The 24862-nt window shown below is 36.3% G+C and overlaps 1 protein-coding gene across 2 annotated transcripts; it reads right to left on the bottom strand.

The window, feature by feature from the left end:
* Positions 1 to 89: 89 nt before the first annotated feature.
* impg1b (interphotoreceptor matrix proteoglycan 1b) lies at positions 90 to 23698 on the bottom strand. 2 transcript variants are annotated; one of them, XM_026285871.1, is made up of 17 exons: positions 22902 to 23698; positions 19298 to 19522; positions 18434 to 18600; positions 18275 to 18303; positions 17852 to 17880; positions 17725 to 17768; positions 17493 to 17633; positions 16312 to 16370; positions 15521 to 15702; positions 15138 to 15437; positions 12299 to 13137; positions 7809 to 8028; positions 4812 to 5022; positions 4183 to 4368; positions 3869 to 4052; positions 2438 to 2521; positions 90 to 712 (listed from the first exon to the last, which is right to left on the bottom strand). In XM_026285871.1, the coding sequence occupies exons 1-17, from the start codon at positions 22966 to 22968 to the stop codon at positions 632 to 634; spliced, it is 3048 nt and encodes a 1015-aa protein (XP_026141656.1). In that variant the 5' UTR covers positions 22969 to 23698; the 3' UTR covers positions 90 to 631. The 2 variants fall into 2 exon arrangements, with proteins under 2 accessions (XP_026141656.1, XP_026141657.1); XM_026285872.1 differs by lacking the exon at positions 3869 to 4052.
* Between the last annotated feature and the right edge of the window lie 1164 nt (positions 23699 to 24862).

The following is a 24862-nucleotide window of genomic DNA, read 5'->3' as shown; positions in this document are numbered from 1 at the left end:
CATAAAGAGTTTTAGCTTTACTCAGGGACCCTGACTATTATTATGAACGATTCATCATTGCACATGAAAATTTAAACAGACATTAGTATAAGGATTTACTTTATCTGTAGCTGAAAGACACATTCAGAAATACCTTTTCTGTTTAATGTACAAACCATGACCACATGTCTGTATTTTTGCCTTTTCTGTTACCTTTAGGAGTTACAAAAATACTTTACATTCATTTTCTTTGTTTGGACACCGTGGATAGACTAAAAGAGATGACTAGAATCTGTTTTCTATTTAAGATACAACCCAATGTATCCATTTGTAAATAAATACCTCATTGTGAGGGATTAAACAAACCTCTGAGAAGGGTTCAAAGCATCCAACATGTTACATGTCTCATATACAGTTTACAATTTTTCGAAGGTGCAATGAAAAAAGAGCTCAGGATGGATCTAAATCAGAAGTCCTCTTTCCTGGAGGTATTCCCAAGAGTTGTCCAAGAGTTTCTTTTGATCCTTGAAGCATAGTGGTTGTTTTAGACACTCACCAAATGTCTACAAGAAACCAGCAGAGTTGAGTTGCTTGTATAGCACTGAAGAGGTTTTGGTGCCGTGCTTAGTTTAAAACAAAAACTGTGTGGACATCATAAAACGGTCACTTCAAAGCTGTCACTATCAGGACTCCTCAGAAAACAGCAAGAGGATCTGCTGGACCTCCGACATGTCTAGAAAAAAAACAACATGGGCATTTAAGAAAATTAAATACAATATGCACAAACTCATCTACATCTGAGTAATGTATAATTGCTGTACAACTCCTCCTCATGTTACTATATAATAACAAGAATACATTTTGCATGAACTCATCCTCTAATCAAAGGCAAATTAAGCAACTAGCCAGCATTGCTAATATTTCCGTATTAGGTACAGTCTAAATGACTCTCTACAAACCTAGCAAACTGTCAACCTAGAAAACATGTTGGCCATCACAGAGCTTGGGTATATTATTTCCTGTAATCCGTTACTGATTAATAACATACACATTTTTGTAATGTAAACCATTACATTTCACATTTTAAGTAATATAACCCGACTAGGCTACTTTTTGACCTAACTTGTTTATCAAATTGATTTAAATAGTTAAATCTTGTACCAGGTTGATAAAAATACAAAGAGAAAGAAAATGCATTTCATACAAGAAGTGCATTAAAAATTACATTACATCAAGGTTTCCCAAAATCGGGATTGTAAAAAAAAAAAGGCATGGAGTTTGTGAGATTAATTAAAAGCGAATAATTGATTAAATCAGAAAATGTTGAGTGGCCTATTCAATCGGGCTACCAAATGTCAAGATATTTTACAGAAAACTAACAAGTAGAACAAATAAAATCACAAAATAACCATGTTTATTTGCAATTTCGTAAGCAAAACTATTAAAAACATAAAAAATTAAATAATCCAATATTAGCTAAGGCCTAAAAAACACTTGAATATATATCTTTAATAATACTTATTATGTTCCACTATTAATGAGTAGGCTAGTAATAGTACTTGGCTTTATTGACTCAGTAGGAAAAAGTGTCCTCTTGCCATTGTTTTATGGTACACGTTATAATTTAAAATGCTTTTCTTTATTCAAACTCTGCACCCCAGGGTACAGCATGTGCTCCCATAGTGCATTGCGGCTTCAGCGTCAACAGAAAACAAGTGAGACGTAATTGCCAAGGGTTCGTCAAATATGAATATAGAATTGCTTGGTTCAGGTAAAAATCAATATGAAATGCATAATTTAAGCATGCATTCGGTACTTTTATGCTGAATATATACTATCGATATCTTAGCTCATCAAACATAATGTCAGAATCCTCTGTGAATTTTATTATTGGACCAGAAACACATTACTCAGGTAACTAGTGAGTGAGTGCATTGGTTTTGCCTTCATATTTTATTTGTCAAGCTCATACCTTGTTTAATAGTCTACAGTGTTTACACATCCTTCATACTTTGCTAATTTACCAGTTCCACTGGAGGACAAACATAAAAGAGGATTACTTTCAGGAGTAATCAATGACTTATATTATTACACACCTCAGTAAATAAACCTCTCCAGTCAACTCTCAGTCTTCCTGCCTATAAACAATGCCAAATATTTAAGCCTACTAGACCAAATAACGCTTCTTCTGATTTTGCATTACATGCCAAGATATTTGTAAATTAACTATTTTGAAATACATATTTATCTGCATTTTGAGATTGTGAAAGAAAAGTGTGATTTCAGATTTTAAGCAGTGGTGGGAAGGACGCAACATTCCCAAAACATGATTTCCTCTTATACATGATGGTTGACATATTGATGGGAAAGATTTATCATCTTCACATGATGAATCAGCCTGTCGTGATTATTTACAGTCACTGTTAACGTCAAATTGGTTGTTTTCACACCATCTTACCTCGTTATGTGGTATACACTGATGGACGTCAACCATTTCTGGCATTAACTTTTCTGATCTTCTGGGGTAGAGTTGTCTGGGGATCTGGGAAAGGAATGACAGACCATCATCAATCCTGGACAGTTTTAAGTGGAGACAAGGTCTTGCCAAGCAAAGAAGCACAGTACATTTTTGGCACGATAATCCAGAATGTCAATATTTTGAAGAGTAAAACATCTGTTGCTGGAATAAAATGACTGATTATTATTCATAATATCATTAGATTAGACAACTACAGATGCACTAGTGACTAGTCTAAATGAGATGCAAAACCCATGCACGCTGTCAGTTGTTTCAATTATTCTCTTAGGAAAATCATTTCTTAATGTTGCATCCTTGAAATTCTCAGAATAATGGTTGGCATCATTTTGTTTGTTTGAATATATTGTGTCTGTAGAAGAAAATGCATCTATTTTATAATGAATATGTTATATTGTGTCAAACTGGTGAGGATACTGATGCATGGATTTTGCTGATGTGTTCTTTTTAGTCTTTAGTTTCTTCTAGACAAAGAAACACTTAAGAAAAAGCTGATTCACCAAAAGCAAAAATTATTATTATTTTTTTTTGCTGAAGTTAACTGGCTGTTCTGTACAGTACTGCCCTCTGCATTAATATAGTCTAATGTTATTTTGGAGTGCATCGTTTTTTTTCCTTGAGGTAATCTAGTGCAATTTCTAAAATATGATTTTGAGGTCATTTGATTTTTTAGATTGCACATAATATATTCTGCAATACATTCTCATTATGTAGCTAATAAGAATCCTCGGATGAATATGCTTTAAAGAATGTGCATCTACATTAGTCTATATCACTGTAATCTCTCCACAACCTTTTGCTGCACGCTTTGGGTAAATGTCCCTTTAACTGGTTAATAATGAGATTATTAGTGAGATATTCAGAACAAAATATGTTGCTTCATCATTTTTAATAGAAGGGAATATAAATGCCAATGTTCAAAAGTTGGGGTTCAGAAATTTGTTGAAAGAAATTAATACTTTTTAATTCAACAAGGGTGTGTTAAATTGACCAGCAGAGATATTTAGAATGTCAAAAAAGACTGCTAATTCAAGGAAATGCTGTTCTTTTGAACATTTATATTCATCATAAAATCCTAATAAGACATTTTTCATCGTTTGCACAAAAATTATTTTTTCTTTTTTCTTCTTCTAGGCATTAGTTTACATTAGAGAGCCCAGATAGGAAACCAAATGCAAAAAAAAATGTCAATGCAAAGTTCATCATATTATAGGAAAAGTTAGTCCATCCTCTCCACAAAATCTCTAACAAAGGACTTTTATTTGAGAAACGGGTTGATTATGGATGTTAGTAGCGGTAATGACACTGATTGAAATAGATAATGAAGAATACCATCTTGGCAGTACACTTTACCTCAGTACTAAGCTGTAAACTTTCAAGTGATCGAAATGTGCCTTGGCCTGTGTGTTGTGAGGAGGCTGAGGCAGAGCTCATGGGACAGAGCATGCTTGACACATGTGTTAAGACCCCATCGTCATTCTCAAAAACTGGATTTACTCTCATAGTATTACCAAATGGGAATGCAGGTTGTGAACGCCTACAATACAAAGGAGATCAGGTCTTAACACCAGAATGATTAATAAGGGTCACCACTGCCAATCCAAGTCTGTGAAGAAAAATCGAATGTCTAAATGAACAGAAAACGGGGAAATGAGAATCCTGCTTACACAAGTCTCATGGTCTTTCTGGTCCGTATACATTTCTTGTTAATGAAAATCAAGATGCCTATCACGGCACAAACCACAGAGAGGCTTCCCACCAGGCAGGCTACGAAAAGGAGAGGGTCAGCTTGCACAGACACCAATTCATTGCAGCGTTCTCCATGGTAGTGCCAGAATTTACCTACAGGACATCTAAAAGTGGTGGAGAAAAAACATGTTGAGAAAAAATGTGGAATGGATAGAAATGTGTAAGATTCCTAGGATTTAAAAGTTTTTATTAATGATTATATTATAAAAAAGCATGACATTATGTTTGTTTTTTACATAACCGCTCAGAGAAATCACCAAAAATGGTGCACGTGTCTCTGTGAAGTACCTCATTTTACCTCATATTACTACCTTAAGGGTACATACACATTTCAGAGGTTGATAAGAAAAAGAATTGTACCTTTTATGGGTACTTCTCCAGTAACAAGCTGTATTTTTACACCCTTGTTTTTGACAGTGCAGATGAAGGACCTGTGGCTGTATGCTCAGGTGATTTTGAGTTTTCCTAACATCCTTGTAATCTCCATTGAAACTGATGGATTTGCAGTGTAAACTATATTGCAGGTTTTATTTCATATTTAACATACCTGCAGGCCGCTCCGTGTCCAGGTATGATTTCACACTGTCCTCCGTTCAGGCAGTATTTCGGCTGTAGGTCACAGATGCTGGTGCAGGGATTGCCGTCCACCGTGCTGTAGCCCGGGTCGCACAGACACTCAGGCTCTGAGGTTAAGGTGTTCACCACGCAGCGGGAGAACTCGTTACATGCCATAAACTTACATGGATCGGTGTGATCAGCTGGAATGGACAATAAGAACTAATTGGCTTTAAATACTTTTGGCCAGACATACAAAGATGCTTAAAGACTTAATACAGGTGTGGTTATCTCTTTAAGTTAATGTGGATGCTTTTGTTTACTGTTGTAATAACAGTAATGCTGGAAGTTGCTGGTAGAGCTTTCTACTTCTGAATGTAATTGGTGGACTTTGTGGATTTCAATAACAATAGAAAATCTCATTACAAATGAGTGAGAGATTAGTTTGACAAGGAGTCAGTCTTGTTGCTAATAATTAACATGCGGACAGATGAAATTGCCAAGATGCATTGAAATCAAACGACTCCTCGTCGCTTTTTCACTGTAAATCACAATCAGCAAGAACAGAACTTTCTTAACCTTCATAATGCATTGAGGTCTGTTTTGGCCTAGAAGAAATACATAAAATGTTCTAATAACTGCATAGGTTTTAGTAAGGTAACAAAATGTATGTATGTACAGGTGCATCTAAAAAAATTAGATATCATGAAAAAGTTCTTTCTTTTTTGTAATTTTAATAAAAAAAAGCTAACTTTCTTTTATTCTAGATTTATTGCACACAAACTGAAATATTTAAAGAGTTTTTTGTTTTAATTCTGATGTTTATGACATTTTCAAGATCTCCATAGCAAGTTTAATTATGCACTCAATACTTTGTTGGGGCTCCTTTTGCGTGAATAACTGCTTCAATGCCACGTGGGATGAAGGCAATCAGCCTGTGGCACTGCTGAGGTCTCACTGAAGCCCAGGTTGCTTTGATAGTGGCCTTGAGCTCTGTATTGTTTGTCAGATGTTATTTATCTTCCTCTTCACAATACCTCATAGATTCTCTGTGAGATTTAGGTCAGGCGAGTTGGCTGGCCAATCAAACACAGTAATATCATGGTCATCAAACCACTTAGAAGTGGTTTTGGCACTGTGGGCAGGTGCGAAAGTCCTGCTGCAAAATTAAATCAGCATCTCCATAAAGCTTCTCAGCACACGGAAGCATAAAGTGCTCCAAAATCTCCCGGTAGATGGCTGCACTGACTTTGGACTTGATCAAACACAATAGAGCAACACCAGCAGACGTCACGGCACCCAAAATCATCACTGACTTCAGAAACTTTACACTGGACTTCTGTGCCTCTCCAGACCTTGATTTCCAAATGAAATGCTAAATTAACTTTCATCTGAAAAGAGGACTGTGGACCACTGAGCAACAATCCAGTTCTTTTTCTCTTTACCCCAGGTGAAATGATTCTGGCGTTTTTTTTTTCTGGTTCAGGGGTGTCTTGGTTCTAGGAATGTGACAGCTGTAGCCCTTTTCCTGAAGACGTCTGAGTGTGGTGACTCTTGATGTGCTGACTCAAGCTTTAGTCTGGTCCTTGTGAAGTTCTCCCAAGTTCTTGAATCGACTTTTCCTGACAATCTTCCCAAGGCTGTGGTCTTCCCTGTTGCTTGTGCACCTTTTCCTCCCACACTTTTTCCTTCCAGTCAATTTTCCATGAATATATTTTGATACAGCACTCTGTGAACAGTCAACCCTCTCAGGAATGACCTTATGTTGCTTACCCTCCTTTGTTGAGGGTGTTGATGATTGTCTTCTGGACAACTGTCAAGTCAGCAGTCTTTCCCATTATTGTGGTTGCATGTTCTAAACTAGCCCAAGAGGTACTGTACCCAGTATTTATACTCAAAATTAATCAAACATTAATCAAACAAAATGTAATCGAAATATTTCAGTTTATGTGCATTAAATTACAAAAAAATAAAGACCTATTTCATAATATTCAAATTTTTTGAGATTCACCTGTAGTACCATTTGGTGTCAAAAATAGTTTTTGTAAAAATTTATATAAAATTATTTTGCCAGTTCTCACACAAGTTCCGGGAATGTATTTTGATGATAAACATGAATATGTACACCTATTTAGTTAGTAAGTTCATGCAGTCTATTTTATTATTTAATTTATTTTAATATGTCTGTTGTTTTGTTAGAAATAAATATATACGTTCATTCATGCACGTAAAATTTCGAATGTTTCTTGAGCAGTCATGAGTAATAAAGTAAAAAAAAAAATGTTATTAAATTCTATGGAGAGTGATAAGGAGTGAAGGTCATGTCTGTATAACCGGAGGTAACTAATAATTTTAAAGGTTTAAATAAAAATGTATTATTCAAAATATCATTAATATTTTGCACATTTTTATGAATTTTTTTTTATAAATGGATGAATACATTAAACACAATTAATATTTGAGTTTTTTTAAAATATATATATATATATATATATATATTGCATCATAGCTTTTTGGGGTGGTTTAATTTTAAATATTAAAGAGAGGTTGCTGATCATATAAAATATGGTTTTAGTTGAAAAATATGAAGTTGTGACTGTTATATAAAACACCTATGGGTCCAAATAATGCCTGAATGTGAAAAATTTAATACAGATTTTTAATGTATTATGAAGGTTAAAAGTATACTTCACTCAAATATGAAATTTCTGTTATCATTTACACACCCTCATGTCCTTCTAAACCTGTATTTTCACTTTTTGCAGCAGAAGACACACACACACACACACAAATATTTTTAAGGACATTTGGACCCCATTGACTTGGGTCATGGATGAGATTTAATTGCATCATTGCAATCCAGAGAAGAAAGAAAGTCATGCAGGTTTGGAACATCTTGATAGTAAGTGACTAATGACTAAAGTTTATTTTTGGCCAAACATTTATTTTAATAAGGAATTATTTGATTTCTCCTTTGACACATGCTTACCTGCTTCCACATCCACTGATTGGGAGTCGATTTCCAAGTCCAGTCTCTTAGACGCCGCATTGCAGAAGTCCTCAAGCACACACTGCACAGTCTTAGTAACATTGAAGGGAACCGGTTTGTCTAATTTCATCTTGCTGTTTACCACCACACTGCCGTTCTTGAAGTTCAGAATCTCCAGCTCCCTAAATCCAGTCAGGTTGGACTGTAGATACGGCAGGAGCTGTGGGAAAGAAGAGATAAAAGTGAAATGAGAGAGTTGCGACTGCTCTTTCATCATTGCTGTCTAGTGCAGACTGGTTAATTGTGCATGAATGTGACGCAGCTCAGATGCAAACTTTTAGGATTGTCAATTCTGAAGCAATTCTCCTCAGTTGCTAGAAACTGAATGATTTTGGCCAGTGTCTGTCTCTCATCCTATTACAATATGCAAAACCTTCTCAGCGCTCATTTCATTCTGCATGAGGAGGGCCAGTTAGAGATAAAGATGGTTGTTCAGGAGAAATAGGGCGTAGCAGCTCAGTCATTCATCCCGGCTCAAGATTTCAAGAGCTTGATTGCTCCAGTCACACAAAAGATGGAAGACTTGAGCGTATGATATTTATGCATTTCGCATAAGAGCCACAGAGATTACTAGCGTCTCAAAAAAAGCTCTCAAATTAGGTTTGCATATTAATTATTAAATCACCATTTTAACCTTACAATTTTTGTTTAATGTAATGCATTAAAACAAAAATGCCTGTTACACTTTAATAATAAATAGAAAATCAGGAATTAACATTTGAAATCTTAAAGTTAATTTTTTTTTATTTTAAAATGTTTTAATTGAAATGAAGATGTGTTTAAAATATTTTAATATAATATTTTTATTGTTAATATTTTTTAAAATAATTATATATATATATATATATACATATATATATATATATATATATATATATATATATATATATATATATATATATATATATATATATATATATATATATATAATTTAAAATGTTATTAATTATTTAATAGTGCATAGAGAGTGAGAGTGAGCACTAGAGGAGTGAAGGCCACGTCTGTATAATAGGGGGTAACAGTTTTAATTATTTAAATAAAAATGTATTATTCAAAATATAATTCATATTTAAAATGATTTTAATGAGTATTTTTTAAATATAATGGATGGATATATTAAACATACTTAATCTTTTAAATGTTAGCATTAAAATGTTGCCAATTTTTGTTTAATTTAATTAAAACGCAATGTTTATTTTAAAATATGAATTATTTCCAATTGTTAAACAGTGAATGCAGAGCGAACATGAAGCGTGAGAAGGAGCACAGAGGCCTGGCCTGGGATGCTGTTGTGTTAATTAAGCGCACGTCTGTATAACAGGAGCTAATCTGTATTTGGAGGTAGGCCTGATCTGCCAGTCACCATCAACCTCTCACCTCTTGGTTAAGTGCCAGGGCAGAGCAGGTGTTATTCTTTCCCACAGGGCAAGCTGTGACTCAGAGCTCAGCCTCAATCAGTGTTACTGTCGAGATCATGCCAGTGTCATGACCTTTGTTTGCCGTCACATGACAGAAGATATCGTCTAGTATATACAGTAGCGCTCATTTCCAAATAGGTTAATGAATTAATTATCACAGACAGCAGCATTGTAGCATATCTCTATTCTTGATTAATGATTCCCACACTCATTCCAGCACGGTGCTTACACTTGTATCTACTAGTTCACAGGGATCTATTTCAGTGCTGTTCTGTTCTATAAATGATTAATACGTAATAAAATATATTTTTTACATTTTATCATATTTTAATGAATTTTTAAAATATTTTTTGTTCTCCGTGTCCAATCGAGATGGTTGCTACACAAACCAGTAGAGTCAGCCGTGAATAAGCATCCTACAAGGTTGAAATGCTGAAATCAATGCAAACCTAGTACAGGACTAAAATATTACAGCCGTCGCTATAAAAGCTACCAAAATGTTGAATTATAAACGGGCAAAATTGATGTGTACGGTGGAAAAATCAATGTTTCTTTTGCAGAATTTGCAAGAGCATAAATATCTTGAGGTTATCAGATTATCCTTTAAAAGCCCATTTATGAATCAATGAACTAATTTTATGACCATTTTACCTAGATACTTACCAGAGTAGCCTCTGAGCAGATTTTTAGTAGTTCATGTCATAATCCAAAAGTTTTTCTCCTAGCACTGGTGTTAGTCTGGCGACTTGGAACTACAACACTATACTAGTTTGGGCAACCACTTTATTGGAAATGGAGCTTTTTTGTCTTGGGATTTATACAAATAATACAAAATAATAATAAATAATAATAAATAATAATAATTGAAAATAATGTCTTAAAGAACAGAACATATCGATGTAAATTGCACAAGAGCCCCTTATACCCGTTTAATAGCGGTTCAATTAAATTATGAAGAATTATGAAGAAAAAGAAAACTGTGCAAGAACAGTTAGGAATGGATATTATTGTAGTTTTTAACACACATGAAAACCAGTCTAAACTGACTAATTTTTATGTATCTTAAAAGAGATTGCATTCACCCTGACTCATTCACAAATAAGCCACAAAATCAGCTACGGTATCTCTTTGAATTGCTTTTATTACAAAGAAATAATTGAGCAGTTAATTTCAAAATAATCTTTGTCATTGTTATAACACTCCAATAAAAACATTTGGAGACTGATTACATTCAAGGACATGTGTCTCACCAAAGAACAATTCCAAGTTATTAGGCTGCCTAACCAACTAAAAGCAGATTTAGAGAAACAAAACTAGACAGCAAGTCCCTGAGGTATTATTATTTTTTTTGGGCATGCTCTGTGTTTTTGGTCATTTAATTCAACAAGATGGTGAAATAGGTTCATCTGTGTTTTACATCAATAAGAAAAACCAGATTATTTACAGATACACAGTTTTAGCATTTGACATGAGCACATATTTTTGTTAGTGTGCACACTGAGATCCTGAGAAACCAAAATTTGCTTGGAACTATAAGGCAACATTCACACTATCAAGAATAAAACTACTAATGAAAAAAAAACAGTTGCGGGTTGTAAACGTTCAACTTTGGTTAATGCTGGTTAGAGAGCTCAGTGATCTGCAGTTAGTAAAGACAGTTCTTGTTCAGTAAGATCAGACGGGGGAAGTTGTTAGACAAAAGTTCAGAATTTAGTGTCAAAAAGTGATTAATAATGCTTTTTCAAGTTTGGATATAGATGTACCGGTATTGAGGCTAAAGTCTTCTGTTCTCTCTCAGTCACTTGACTAGAAGCCTCTGGGTTTGCCGAGTCACTTGGTTCAGAGAATTGCCTCTGGTTAAAAAAACATGATATTACTAAATATAATATGAATAAAAACAACATCACTTAGTTGACTCCTGTGGCTCAGAGGTAGAGCATTGCGTTAATAGCGCAAAATGTTGTAGGTTAAATTCCCAGTAAACAAACATTCTGGTAAAAAAAAAAAATGTATAGCCTGAGTGCACTTTAAGTCGCTTTGGATAAAAGCATCTGCTAAATGCATAAATGTAAATGTAGTTGTGAAACTGTGATATGATTGGCCAAGAGGCGGTCTGAAAGTCTCATGTCTGTAGCACTTTTTTTACACGTTGTATATGAGTGGTGCAGAGTGGAAGTGAGCATTTTTTCTTGGATGAGTACTGTTTTTTTTTTAAGTTGGAGCATATGTGTTTTCTCTTATATTAGGATTGTTCGGGGAAGGTTTTCTCTCCATTGAGCATGGAGTGACCGCAGAGCAGAAAATGGAAAAAAAGGGAGTCAAGCTGGAACAGAGTGATTCTGCATCACTTTGAATGGGGAGGAGAAACTGCTCCACTCATCTGCAGTTCAAGTTTATGATGCAGGGTGACATGCAAAGCTTGATGGTTTGGTTTACTCTGGAGCAATTTTTGCTGGAAATATAAGAAACTGATAAAAAATTTGTCTAAGAAATGAAGGTACTCAAATGTAACTTTTAACTGTATTGATCATAGTTGTGATTACATGTGGCCTTACGTCTACGGTTGAACTATAACTGGGCCGATATTCAGTACTACACCACTCTTGCTTGTTTGAGATTGCACCATTTTTTTTAAATGGCCATACAGGTTTTCATTCTGTGTACTTCTGCCTAAATTGAAATGTAAGGTAAAGAAAGTTCAGAGGAAAACATTTTGAAGTGGGAAAATAAGTATCTTTGTATAAAATGTACAGAAATGAAATCCAATTTTCTGTCAGTCACCCAAACCCTTTATACAAAGGCTTTATAGAAAAATGTAATCACATTTTGAACATCACTGTTCTCAGATGCCATCTGTCAAATCCCTGCAGACAAATGGCACACTTTATCTATTATGCTTTACCAGCATGCACTGCGATACAAATGAAAAAAAAAGGAAAGCTAACAACAACAAATGGAGGATAGAAAGACATGCAGCAAGATGAAGTCAAAGACAAAAGTGTGTTTACCTACCAGTTCAAGAAACGTGTTCTCCAGTGATTTGTACTCAGGGGAACTCTTGTTGAAAAGATCCTCCGAAAACATCATATTAGTCACACGTAAACTAAAAAACACCACTAACTCTTTGGCCTGGTTAGAAGCCATCACCGAAGGAGCGGTAACGTAACCTAGAGGACGAGCCGAGGATTGTGGATTCTCATCAACCTCTGAAGGGAATCCACTCCCAAAGTCTAGAGTATCTTCCTCCTTATCAGCCTGTTCAACATCTCTGCCAATATCTGTACTACCTTCACGTGGGGGAGGTGAAACTGTCCAGAGAGGCTGTCCCTCTTCATCCAGGAAAATGTCCGGGGTCATGTGTGAAATTAGGTCTTCTGTGGGCGTTAGCTCAGAGGGAATTGCTGTAGGAAGAATGGGTTCTGGAGTTGTAAGTCCAAGTGGGGGCACGTTTTGATTGAGTGTGTCTATGGTGACACCGACAGATGGAGACTCTACATGTTCACCAAGGTCAATTGAAGTAGGTGACTCAACTTGACCTTTAGGGTATGAAGGAAGACCTTCGGTAGGGGTCTCTAAAGGTTCTGATTGGCCAATTGTGTCATCTTCAAGAAATATAGCATCTTGCGTTCGTTCTGTAGGGGTTAGGGTTGTCAAGATTGATGTTGCCTCTGCAGAAGTGGCCTCTGGTGTTATATCAAAATCCATTTCAGGTTGAGTTGAAGAAGATGCTTTCGCTACCTCAAAAGTCTCCAAGTCCAGTGGTGCAGCAGTGGCAACAATTTCATGTCCCACATCCTCTTTGACTTCCACCCACTTTGATAGGTAGTCCACTGTAGTGGTTCTTGACAATCCTCGAAAAAAAAAAAAAAAAAAAAAAAGGTTTCAGAGAATGTTTTTGAAAATGAATGTACTGCAAAATTACAAATAATTCTTAATTTTTTTTTAGGCTGCCTAACTTAAGTGTCTTAGGGTGTATTCACACCAATAAAGTCCACTAGTTCACAATGTAGATTTTTTTTTTTTTGCGGTTCCCTTTCACACTGGCTTTTTTTTTTACAAGCGAACAAAAACTGTAAATAATACCACATGTGTGCTAAGGTCATCGATCCATTGGGCAGAAATTCTCAAGCAGGGAAAAACAGGAAGTGCAAAAACAGGCTAATCATGGAGATCTTTCGTAGTGCAATATTTATTATTTTACTGATTTGGTGTTATCAGATACTTTCATAATATGAAGAAGCTTATGAGCATCATATGAGACAATGTCATACGGTGTTCTCACAATATCAAATTAAACTTTAAACTCACCATTTCAAATTATGCTGTGCTTTATGCATTTGCCCACTGTCATATTCATGTTATTTACTCTGTGTACTGTAGGTAAAATGAGTGTTACCCTGGCTTTATTTGAAAAATATGATTCCCAATGCACACAAACTTCCTAGAATACTGAGTGCCCTGTTGGTTACAGTGTTTACTTCCTTTTTAATTATATTTCTATTTAATATTTATTTATTTGAGAAAATAGTTTGTCATCTAAAGTATAAGTATGTTTATTTTACACATTAATTTTTTAAACCCATTGTCAAATGATTAAAAATTGATTAAATATTAAGAATAAAAAAAATATATATATATATATATACATCGGCTTTACTGTATATCGGCTATTGACCCCCTGCAAGATATCGGCATCGGCTGCCAAAAAAACAACAACAACAAAAAAAAACCAATATCGGTCAACCACTAGTCAGGATCATCAACTTCATCTTTGCGACACTGACTAAACACTAGTTTATTAATAAATAATTAAAATATCTCCTTACTATTTTCTCCAAACACTACGTCATGGTAATGTTTTCAAGCATTTTGGTTTAAAAACAAGTGATTTAAGCCGTTGAAATGCTAACAACAGCACTATAAGTGCAAGCTGTCTGATTCTGAGCGTGATTTCTACAATTCACCTATCAGTAAGCCTTATCCACTTGGTTACTGTTATGAACTTTAAAATAAATATTGTCAGTATTTGGAATTTGGAAGAGAGGGTGCAAGCCAGGAGAAGCCTCATGTTATGTTCGTCATGATCACAACATGCCGGATTAACACTGTTCATGTATCGCAGGGTTCGATTAAATTAATTTACATTTAACCAGTTTCATATGAAGAAACAGTGAAATGTAGACCTTTGTTTATGTGTTTTTGCATTACACTGCACAATACAGTTGGCTATTTAGGTTTGTATGGACACAGTAATGCACAAGATGATATTTGCATTCTGCTTGAGCAGATGAAAATTGTAATGTAATGAGAGTATGACAACCAGAAATGAAAGTTTTGTCTTCATTGGGGTTGAATGCTTTGGGACAGTTTAGGAAATAGAATAAAATAAACTCCATTGCCTATTCTCTCAGGATACCTGGAATTAGTCTTATAAGGACCCCAGGCATATTGTTTTTACATTTTTGAAGCATAAATCCCATAAAAACGATGAAAGCTTCAGATCTTCCTATGTTTCTCTTTGGCGCTGAAACCTACAGATGTCTGAGTTCGGCTCCCTGTGCAACTGATACTTGACCATTGGCTCATCTGTGTTCGAGGGGAGGGGCTTACCGCTAAGAAAATTGGGTTGGATCGAGGTCAGATCATATTCACACCTTAAATGAACCATACCAGAGTTTGTTTGGAAGCGATTGCTGTATTCACACCTACCAAAAAGATCTGCACCAAGAGGGGAAACCAACTTGAGTTCGATTCAACCAAACCAAACCAGACAGGTGTGAATACATCCTCAGTTTGGAAGCAAGAGCTTTTGTACACAACTCACTACTCGCTACAAATATAAAAGACTTACCTTCGTTTGTTGAAGTGACTTCAGTGGTTAGACTTGTCATCTTTGAACCCTCAAGATGGGAGTTGTTAATTAGCACAGTGGCTACTGGTTGCGTGGGAACGTGGGAAGATATATCAGGAAAATTCTGCATATCACTTTTTTCTGTCCTATCAGAGCCCAGATCTCCAAAAGAGATGACCATACTCCCAGGTGCTGTAATGTCCTCTGAGTCCTCTTTTGTGGACTGTGTACTCATTTCCCCAGGTAAAAACCTTGATTCTCTGCTGATTTCAGTACTAGATCTCATGTTCTCCTCGCCTGCTGTTAAAGAGGGCAAATCAGGTAAGGTTAAATATTTGCAGTCTGTCTAGGACTCTTATATTGATTGTATTGATTTTGTGTACCTGGTTTGAAAATAAGGGAAAGCACGTCCACAGGAAGTGATGTGTCCTCACTTAGTGCCTTCACCACCATGCCCTTTAGGGCTCTCTCTATGCCATATTCATCACTGGAGTCTGTGTCACCTATGGCCCGCGTCCCATCACTCTCAAACACTACAGCATAGCTTGCTACAGCACCTTCAGGACTGATAGATGTTATGAAGGGAATTGGTTTGCATGACGTTTGCTTGGACTTGTATTAACCTGATTGTCTGTCTTAGCCCTCATGTTCTCTTTGGGACTGAAAAACCCAAAGGCAATTTCAATACCTCAAAATCATACTTATCATTGGCCTGTCAGGTTAATACTTAATGACTTTTTCAAATCTTATGAGAATGGATTGGTGTATAATATTGTAGAGGTTTACTTTTGGCAGCCGTCTAATTGGAAGCTAAATAATATAGGTTTATTTCGAAATTCATTTTCACATGCACAGGATTTGTGATTTTGGGCAATGTAAAGTCATTCTTAAAAGTACATGAGGGTTAATTGATACAGTTTTCCCAAAGGCTACTATCATGAGATAATAAGGTGGTTACACCTCAAGCATGTTGTGTTACACAGTCTACACTACAGCAAAGCATAATGGTATAGTAATTGAAACACAGTTGTTCTGAATGCAATTTGCCAAGTATTTCTTCAAATACTTACCCCAAGTTGCCCCTGGGAGAGAATTACCCATCCAAAGATATAATTTTCAAGTTCAATGGACTGTTATATCTTGGTGAATCCCACTGTTCCAGCATTCAACTTACCGAAATCCCAGCACCCGAATCTCTTTAAACCCTGGAAGTTTGTCAAACACATGCAGCAACTGCAAAAGTGTAAATGAAAATATTTTAGACATATTTGTAATAACTTTGTCAATAACTACATAATTAAATAAATTACATAATATAAATAGAGAACATAAACCAATCAATTAAACACAGTTGGTTACATAACCTCATATTTTGGATTGTCCAACATGCTGTAAAATCATGTGCCATGGCTCTGGTCGTATTTTAACTAATCTTAGGCTTATGCCCAAGACGTGTTTAGTTTTCCTGTTTTTGATCTTTTACCAGAAGCTACTTTCAAACCTACTCTAGTAATATGTTTTTTTTTTTTAACTTTGAGATTTTCTCTAGAATGTTCTTAACACAAATGCATTTCATTTCTTTTATTACAGTTATCACTAACTACACCTTAAGATTTATTTTGGTAAAACTTTATAATGACTGCATGCTATTAATCATTAGTTAAGCATTAGGAAACAGTTAATTCATAATTTATAAAGCATTAATGAGTCCAATAATGAGGACTATTTATGCCTTGTAAAGCTTTTACAAATGAGATTTAAAGGCTGTTAATATTTATATGTTCTGTATCACTGTGTGGTGTTTGTTTCCGTTTTTTGTTTAGAAGATAACTGAGCCTTTAAATATCCTTTATAAATGCTTTACAAGGCATAACTAGACTCACTTTAGATGAGCTCACATAAATAGTTAACTGACCACTACTAAATGCTTTACAACTACCTGAATTTACCACATTTCTTGTGATCATATGAATCACTGGCAACTCCTAAATAACTGGTTTGTAAATAATGCTATACTTCATTGAGAAATGATAAATTGATCATGAACAAAGTATGAAAATACAATTATTAGACACATTATAGATATGCTTTTAAATCAAGAATAAGCATTTATATCTGTATTTATAAACTGCTTATTACTGTCTATTAATGCTTTATAAATTATGAATTATCTGTTTACTAATGCTTAATGATTAAAAGTGTGCAGTTATTATAAAGTGTTACCTTTATTTCTTTTATCAGGTTTCACAACTATATTGTCAATGTTCTCAACACAGGCTCAGGTGAGATGTAATTTGTCTGTTAGTAGCTTGAAACAGCTTGATGGCATATGTTTAATAGTTGATTTCACATAACCTTCTCATGAAGATTGTGAGTGAAGTCTTCATATTGCGGGCTGCTTGGATCCCTCAGTAGTACGGGGTCTACTATAGTCAAACTGAACTCCACAATGTGCTCCACTGGCCTCTGAGGGACAACATCTGGTGCCCCAGTTTCCTATCAGATCAGAGAATAGTCATTTTATTTGTTTCTAACTTCATTAGTATGTTACGTGCATATTCTGAAAAGCAGGAGTTAGTGGCCGTACGCTGTCAGATTCCATGATGAAAAGCTCCGCAGGACTCTTTGAACCTGAAGCATAAAAAGCCATCAATCAGTCATGTTTTTATAAGATCAGCCAGTATTTCTTTCTCATTCGGATGGTGAGGACTTACATTTCTTGCCTGGTGCAGGTGTGAGAGCCCTAAAAATAATTGAAGACATGTCGAGAAGGAACGAATCAATCCGAGAATGATAAATGCAATAAAATTCATTGTCCCCGATAAAGGGGTTGACTGCATGTAAGCCCGGGTATGTTTGTGTGGCTCTAACACCCAAGCGTAATATGTCTGGGCACAGATCCCTCTTATTAAAGTGGATCAGGTCAGAGAGCAGTGTTTAGCTAGGCCACCGAATATGAACAAACTTTGTTTTTTAAAGGTCAGGCTGCGATTTTCTCATTTCCCACTAGTCAGGTGACCTCATTCTAGATATTCTGAAGGGTTCGAGCCCAAAATGAAGACTTGAAGTAACTTGCCATACCATGAATACTGAAACCAAGAAGCCCTTGATTTCAAGATCATCTTCAGGATTCTTACCTCTTCTGTTCATCTTGAGCTTTCACTCTCTGTAAATGATATAAAGCCTCTTTGAGAATTTACGAAAAAGCCTTTTTCAATTGAAAAATATTGGCACATTTATGCTGTACTGGCAAGACAAATGGACTAAATTGGAAATGGACACGAGCAGCTACTCACACTGGCTACCATGTCAAGATGCTCCTGCGTGCTACTAAAATTTTGGGCCAGATCCTCCATGCAAAGTGAGTCTCTCTGACAGGCGTACACCCACTGCTGGTACTCCATGGTGTCAGGAACTCTGTCAAGAAAGATCCGGAAAGCCTCCCACACAGCTTCTTGACAAACTGTTAAACATCATGGAAAAATTGAGAGAGAACTAACAGCAAAGACCTGATAAAACATGCCGGGACACTTCAAATTAATTATCTGCACCACTGACAGAGGTGTAACATACTTAATAGTGTTTAGCATGCAGTCATTTGCAGCCATTATCTCATTTTGCCAACACGGTTATTATGGACATTTAATTAAGAGTATCTCATAACTGAATCTGACAGCTAAATGTGCTTCACCTTTAGCTTGTTTGTACCAGTAATTTAAAATCATGCTATCTGCTTCAGTGTAAAAAAATTTGTCAGGTGGCTCATGTGGAATTATCAAAATTATTTGGTTTTATTCAAGCCAAAAAAATTACTTAAAGAGAAACTTCATCCCAAATTGACAATGTTGTCATCATATACTATCTCTCATGTCTGTGGATTAATTTTATAATCATTTTCTGCCCATATTCATTGTAACAGCAAAAATCCATTCTATAAGACTCAAAGAAGGTAAGCCTAAAAAAAGTACACTACTTTTATCTATACTTGGCTCAGAGCCACTTCTTTTTTTGTGGCTTGGCATGATCCTTCATCTCTCAGAAGGATTCGAATGATTGGGAAGTTAATTATGATTTATGAGGATCTGAGGGGTTGTTGCCAAATTTGGCACTGATGCTTAAGGCTCCGTCCCTTGTGGCATTTAGGGTAGATGTTGTCCTACCTCTTAGTTTGTAGTAGGCTTTATGGCTGGTGACGACCTCCGCTATGCTCTCCTGAGGACAGACTTTCACCCCCGTATTAAACAGCGCTGATCTCTTTGCTCGATGCGCATCCAGAGAAAGTGAATCTCTGCCATCTGTCAACTGTTTCATTGGCCGTGGAGTCTCCAGGAAGTGCCTGTACTTCACATTTCTGATCCTGAGAATCAAGTCGTCAGCAGTGAGTTCTGCAAATGTCACAACAACAGCATGCGTTCATAGTTTCAGAAGAGCAGGAGCAACTTTACCTGAGAACAGTAAGCCGACGGATCATATAATTACACTTCATGTAATTACTCTCACTCAGAGACCATTTGAAACCCTTTAAGTCTATGATTAGTATGCTGAATGAACATTAATTGGATTAGGCCTAAGTCAAGCAGTCGGTTATCACGGCAGATGTTAAGCGCATTCACTAGATAAGAGTTAAAAAGGCCTCTGCTCTCCAGTGGTAGTAATCTTAATCGTGTTTGACTGAAAGCAAAGAATTTTAACATAAAGACCAAGCTGAAAAAGTCTTCGAGATTTTTTAAATGAAGTCCTTCTTATAAATGTAGTCATTATATTGTTGTTTTCCATTTATTCAATATGTAATTAAATATTTTAATATTTTTTTTAGAGTTTAACTCAGTTTAATGTCAGCAATCAAGAAAGTTCAGCTGTGTCTTTTCCATATAATGGCAATCAATGGGGTCTAAAAAAACAAAACATAATTTTTTTTTTCAAAACATCTCCTTTTGTGATCAACGAAACGACACAGGAACAACATGAAGGTCATTAAATTATCATCAATATTTTTTTATTGTTTTTTTTTTTGCATGAACTAGCTCTTATAATGATCAATTGTAGAGGTTAAATTTTACAGTGATGTGTCATTAAAAGTTCTTACCTGCCAGAGACCCTAACCCATTCTGACATCTAAGAGTATTTCTACTCAAGGTGACCCACCTTCTGACCTGTTACATAATCGGTTGTGGCCAGAGATAGCTGTTGGAGTTAACCAGCACCTGCGGTCATTGGCGTAATAGACTTAGACCTGGTGTTTTACTGGTATTTACAGACTAGAGAAGTTCAGGATGAATTGTTCAGGTATTACAATGACAGCAGATTTCACTTCATTAACTTCAGTTCAAGTCATTGTCATAGTGAACATATGTACTGCAAAATGGCAGCGATGCATTTAATTACCTACTTCAGTAATGAAGCATCAAACAATTATACAGTTAACAGCTCATATCAAAGTGCATCTGGAGGTTTTTACATCAAATGACAACAGTCCTGACTAGTTTAATAGCTTGGCTCTTCAGCTGATGGTGCAATCTTTATAATTTCCTCTTAGTTGCAACACTCACAGATCCATTAAAAACAGACAAATCGTGTGTCCCCTCCACGTAAGATCTGAGCCACTCCAAGACCTCTTTAGAAATTGAAAGATCACATTAGGTCTCTGTTAGGACCTCTATTAGGCCTCAATTACAATTGGATAAATGTTTTCAAAATGGAGTATTGTGTGACCAGCTGGTAAACTTCAGAGAGCTTCTTAAAACATTAAGCCTGGCTCAGCAAAGGGGGTCCCTCAGACTTCACCGGACCTCTGTTCACTACTTGCAGATTAGTTTAAGCTTAGTTAGCAGACAAGCAGTAGCGTTAGCGATATAAGTGCAGCTACAGTGGAAGATAAACATATACCTTTGTTTTTAATGTTCTACTGGTAACTTTTAAAGCCAACTGAGTAATCCTGCTTAACAGAATCTCATACAACATGCAATCAGATCACATTAAGACAGGATTTCCTGTGTACATGCAGATTTCTCTGCAAAGAATAGCTAGTTATATTGTGTTTTGGATGCTGATGTCCTTTGCTGACCAGGCTTATCCTCTGGTTAATTGCATAACTGTACACCAGCACTTAAATGGCATAAAATAGCTTGGGCTAAAACTAATTTAGATACCAACAGAACAATGGCATTCAGTAGCTAACAATATCAACTCAGACTAAGTGAAAAAAAAAATGCCTTTGGCGACATTTCTTCAAAGAGATATTACGTGTCTCCATCGCAACACTTTGAAAAGTGATTGCCTGTGCATTCAGTTTAATACAAACAAGATTAACGTGAATCTGGTAACATTTCATTACTTTGGTTGTAATATTTATTGCTGCAGTTCAGAAATGAAACGACACTAAACGTATACTGCTTTATCAAGTTTGAAAGGTATGTACAGCATACACCAGACTGTCCTCTAAACCTATCCAATAGTGTTAACAAAAGCAGATGCGAGATAAAAACCTTTGCTGATGCAACCTTATGCAATTTTATGCAATTTCCATCATGACTCATGTTTTATGTGATTCACTATGCTCCAAATCACAAGTGCAGTGCTGTACAAGGTGCGCTACCAAGCAAGTTTACTACAGCAGAAATGGTTATGTGATGCAAGCATAAAAATTGTAGTTTTTGCAAATCATGAACTGTGAACACTAGTATTTTGCTAGTTTGTATGAAAAGGATAAAAGTGTGAGTTTTACTGTTAATTTCAATTGCAAGCTGCATTTATAGCATTTAAAATGCTTTTCTAATGAGACTCTTTAGCAAATTCTACCATTAACTGCATTATAATGGTAATGGATACTGTTTTAGTACAGTATGGTCAGTCATTTACTATAGATTGATGTAGACTACTATATGGCTATTAGTGTTGAATCTGTAACAATTACACCATTGTTGTAATTCTTCTCAAGCCCTGTTGTCAAATCAGATTGGACCTTCAGTCTAATTATTTTGATCACAAACAATGACGCCCTGTTCTAGTGCCACATGTGGCCCTATTTAGAGATGTTTGCAGTGGAAAACATTGAGCAGATCACACAGAGATCCAGGGGTCCCAACAATGTGTTTCTAGGTCACAAACCATCTGACCACATCTGTTAATTAGCAAATGAGCAGATGTAGGGCCAGTGGTGCAATTTCTCAAAGATAAACCAGGGTGACTGATTCGATCATGTGTCCCGCTGCCGTCTATGAGCCCGCCGAGCACATGTGCAGACATGAGGGGCGGCGATGCTAATTGAGCTGTACTTCTGAAGCATTGAGCGAAGCCCCACAGCAAAGCTACAAGCCAGAAAAGATTAGCGTTCCACACGGCCACGAACAGAATGCCTTTTGTTTCTCCCTGCTAATGAATGGAGCTTCTGAACGCTGTAGCCAGACTAGAGGCATTCAGAACTCGCATGAAATGTTAGCGAAACGTGCTTTTCTAGCATATTGTACCAAAAAGGAAGCGCTAATGGCGTGCTTGCCACAAAAATGTTATCAAATGATTTGTCATCAGGCTTCATTTTGCATAAGAAAAATCTTTGGGCTTCTTTTATGTCCTTGCAAATTGGCTCTTAAAATATTTAAAAACTAATTTCGATCACCGAGGGCGGAAAGATGCTGTTGTGTGAGGAATCACGCAGGCTGTAGTCACTCTAAGGCGTTGTATGTTACCAGAAGTCCTGTTTTTGCTGAATTATAAGACTTTGTTTAAATAAAACAGCATTAGAATGGCGTTCAAACACCGGCTTACCTTTGATTCTATTGGCTTGGAGGGTAAACAAGAACAGAATGAGGAATAATCCTGTTTTCAATGGCATGTTGCAGTAGATTATGTCCTTTTGGATGTAAAGTCGCTCATTTGGAAAGAAACGACAGTCCGTATTGACTTAACTCACGTCTGAGTTCGACAGAGTTAATTTCCATCGACTATGTGTCCAGGCATCCATGGAAGGGGCTGTTTGTGTGCACTACTGTAGGTTGGGTGGTATTCCTGACAGATGGTGCAGATTCTTGGGCACACACTTGGTCTGAAGTGTGCGAGTGGGTGGAAGATGCTCTGCAGGGTGTAAGGGGAATGATGAGGTTAAAAACGCTGCCTCTTTTTCTGGCTTAATCTGTTTACCTCTCTCTGACTCCTAATCCCCGTGGACCCACGTGGTGGACTATCTTCATCCTGTTAGTAGCCTTCTTGACCAGCAGCTGCTAGCCTCCTTGGTTCGTTCACAAGCCACTCGACTTGCCTACTTACTCTGTTTCCAGTACACCCGATGCTTGTCTCTCTCAGTCTGGCCCACTCAACACAAGTTTCTCAGCCCTCTGCCAGCTTTTGTGGCTGCCAAGCTGAAACGCTGTATTCTACTCGCCCTGTTTGGGACAGCAAGCTCTGCCCTTTCTCTGATCATGGGGCCAGATCTGTGTACTGAGCGTGTGTTGTTGTGGTGCATGTGGTGCATGTTAGTCCCCAGGCCTACTGCTTGAGCTGGGAAGAGGATTACACACACCCTGCATTATTACATTTCACAGCCATAAATAAGTCTCCTCAGCTCAAAATCCATTCAAGACCTTCCACGGCGCTGGAGTGTACACTTTGAACTTTCAAGAGATAATGAGAACAGGCTGGTGGCCGTTTGTAACCAGCAGAGATCCCTCTGGAAATGAGAATTTTAATTTAATTAATACATTTTTAATAATTTTTTTTAACCTATTTAGGGCTCCATAGAGGAACCACTTTATACAGTCCCTGCTACTGTATGTAGAACCATTTTAGATATTGTCACTCTCATATGTTTGCTATGAATGGGAATTTGATACAATGACAAAAGCTGTTTTTAATCACTTTTATACTTTTCTGAGGTCATGAAGTGTCATATCTGTCTGGGGGACCCTTATAGGGGGCCTTGGGGACAAAAAGGTTGAAAATCATGCTATCTTTAGGAAATACAGAGTGATTTAATGTTGTTTTTTTAATCCTCTCCCTAGTTAAACTAAGTGACTAAGAGAGAGTTAGAGAGCCTTTAAATAACTATACAGGGGCTTAATGGGCTCTTTATGTGGTAGGGATGTTATATGCAGCTCAACCACACTGAAGAACTGCTGAAGAACCAATTTGTTTTTGTGTGTGTGTAAGCTTTTGTAACCATTTTACTTTTTTTTATCTTTAATGTTGATTTACTTATTTATAGAGTAGATTATCATTTTTGTGCCAACATTATTATTTTGCCATCAAAATGTCCTGGTAATGTTCCAAAATTCTTAGACCACTAATAAATATACTTTATTCTCTCTTTTTTTCTTCTTCTGATTTTTCACCACACATTATATATTCAGGACAACAATGATGGATTTTTCAGAATGTCTTTGGTATCTCTCTTTTTTCTAATAACAGTATGATCTCCACTATGAACTCCCCAAGTTGAATGGTAAAACCTGATGTTCCAAAATTATTTGAGAATGATCTAAAGAACATATTAGTCTTAAATGGAAGTTCGAAGAATAAACTTTCTTCATTTTTTAAAACCTCTTATTTCCTGGTTTAAATCAGGTTTTGAATCCGTTTAATTTTAAAATTAGACTCCATATTTTGAACATTCAGGACACCCCTACCAGCTGCTTTCATTTTCTGCTTTTAAAACAGAATCAGAGGAAAATCCTATTCTGACTAATAACCTCAGCTCAGTGACATATATCTGCAATGCGGCTTTCGAATTCACC

This window comes from Carassius auratus, chromosome 17 (assembly GCF_003368295.1).
Source record: "Carassius auratus strain Wakin chromosome 17, ASM336829v1, whole genome shotgun sequence".
Taxonomy (NCBI): domain Eukaryota; kingdom Metazoa; phylum Chordata; class Actinopteri; order Cypriniformes; family Cyprinidae; genus Carassius; species Carassius auratus.
This window is presented reverse-complemented; position numbering and strand designations above follow the sequence as displayed.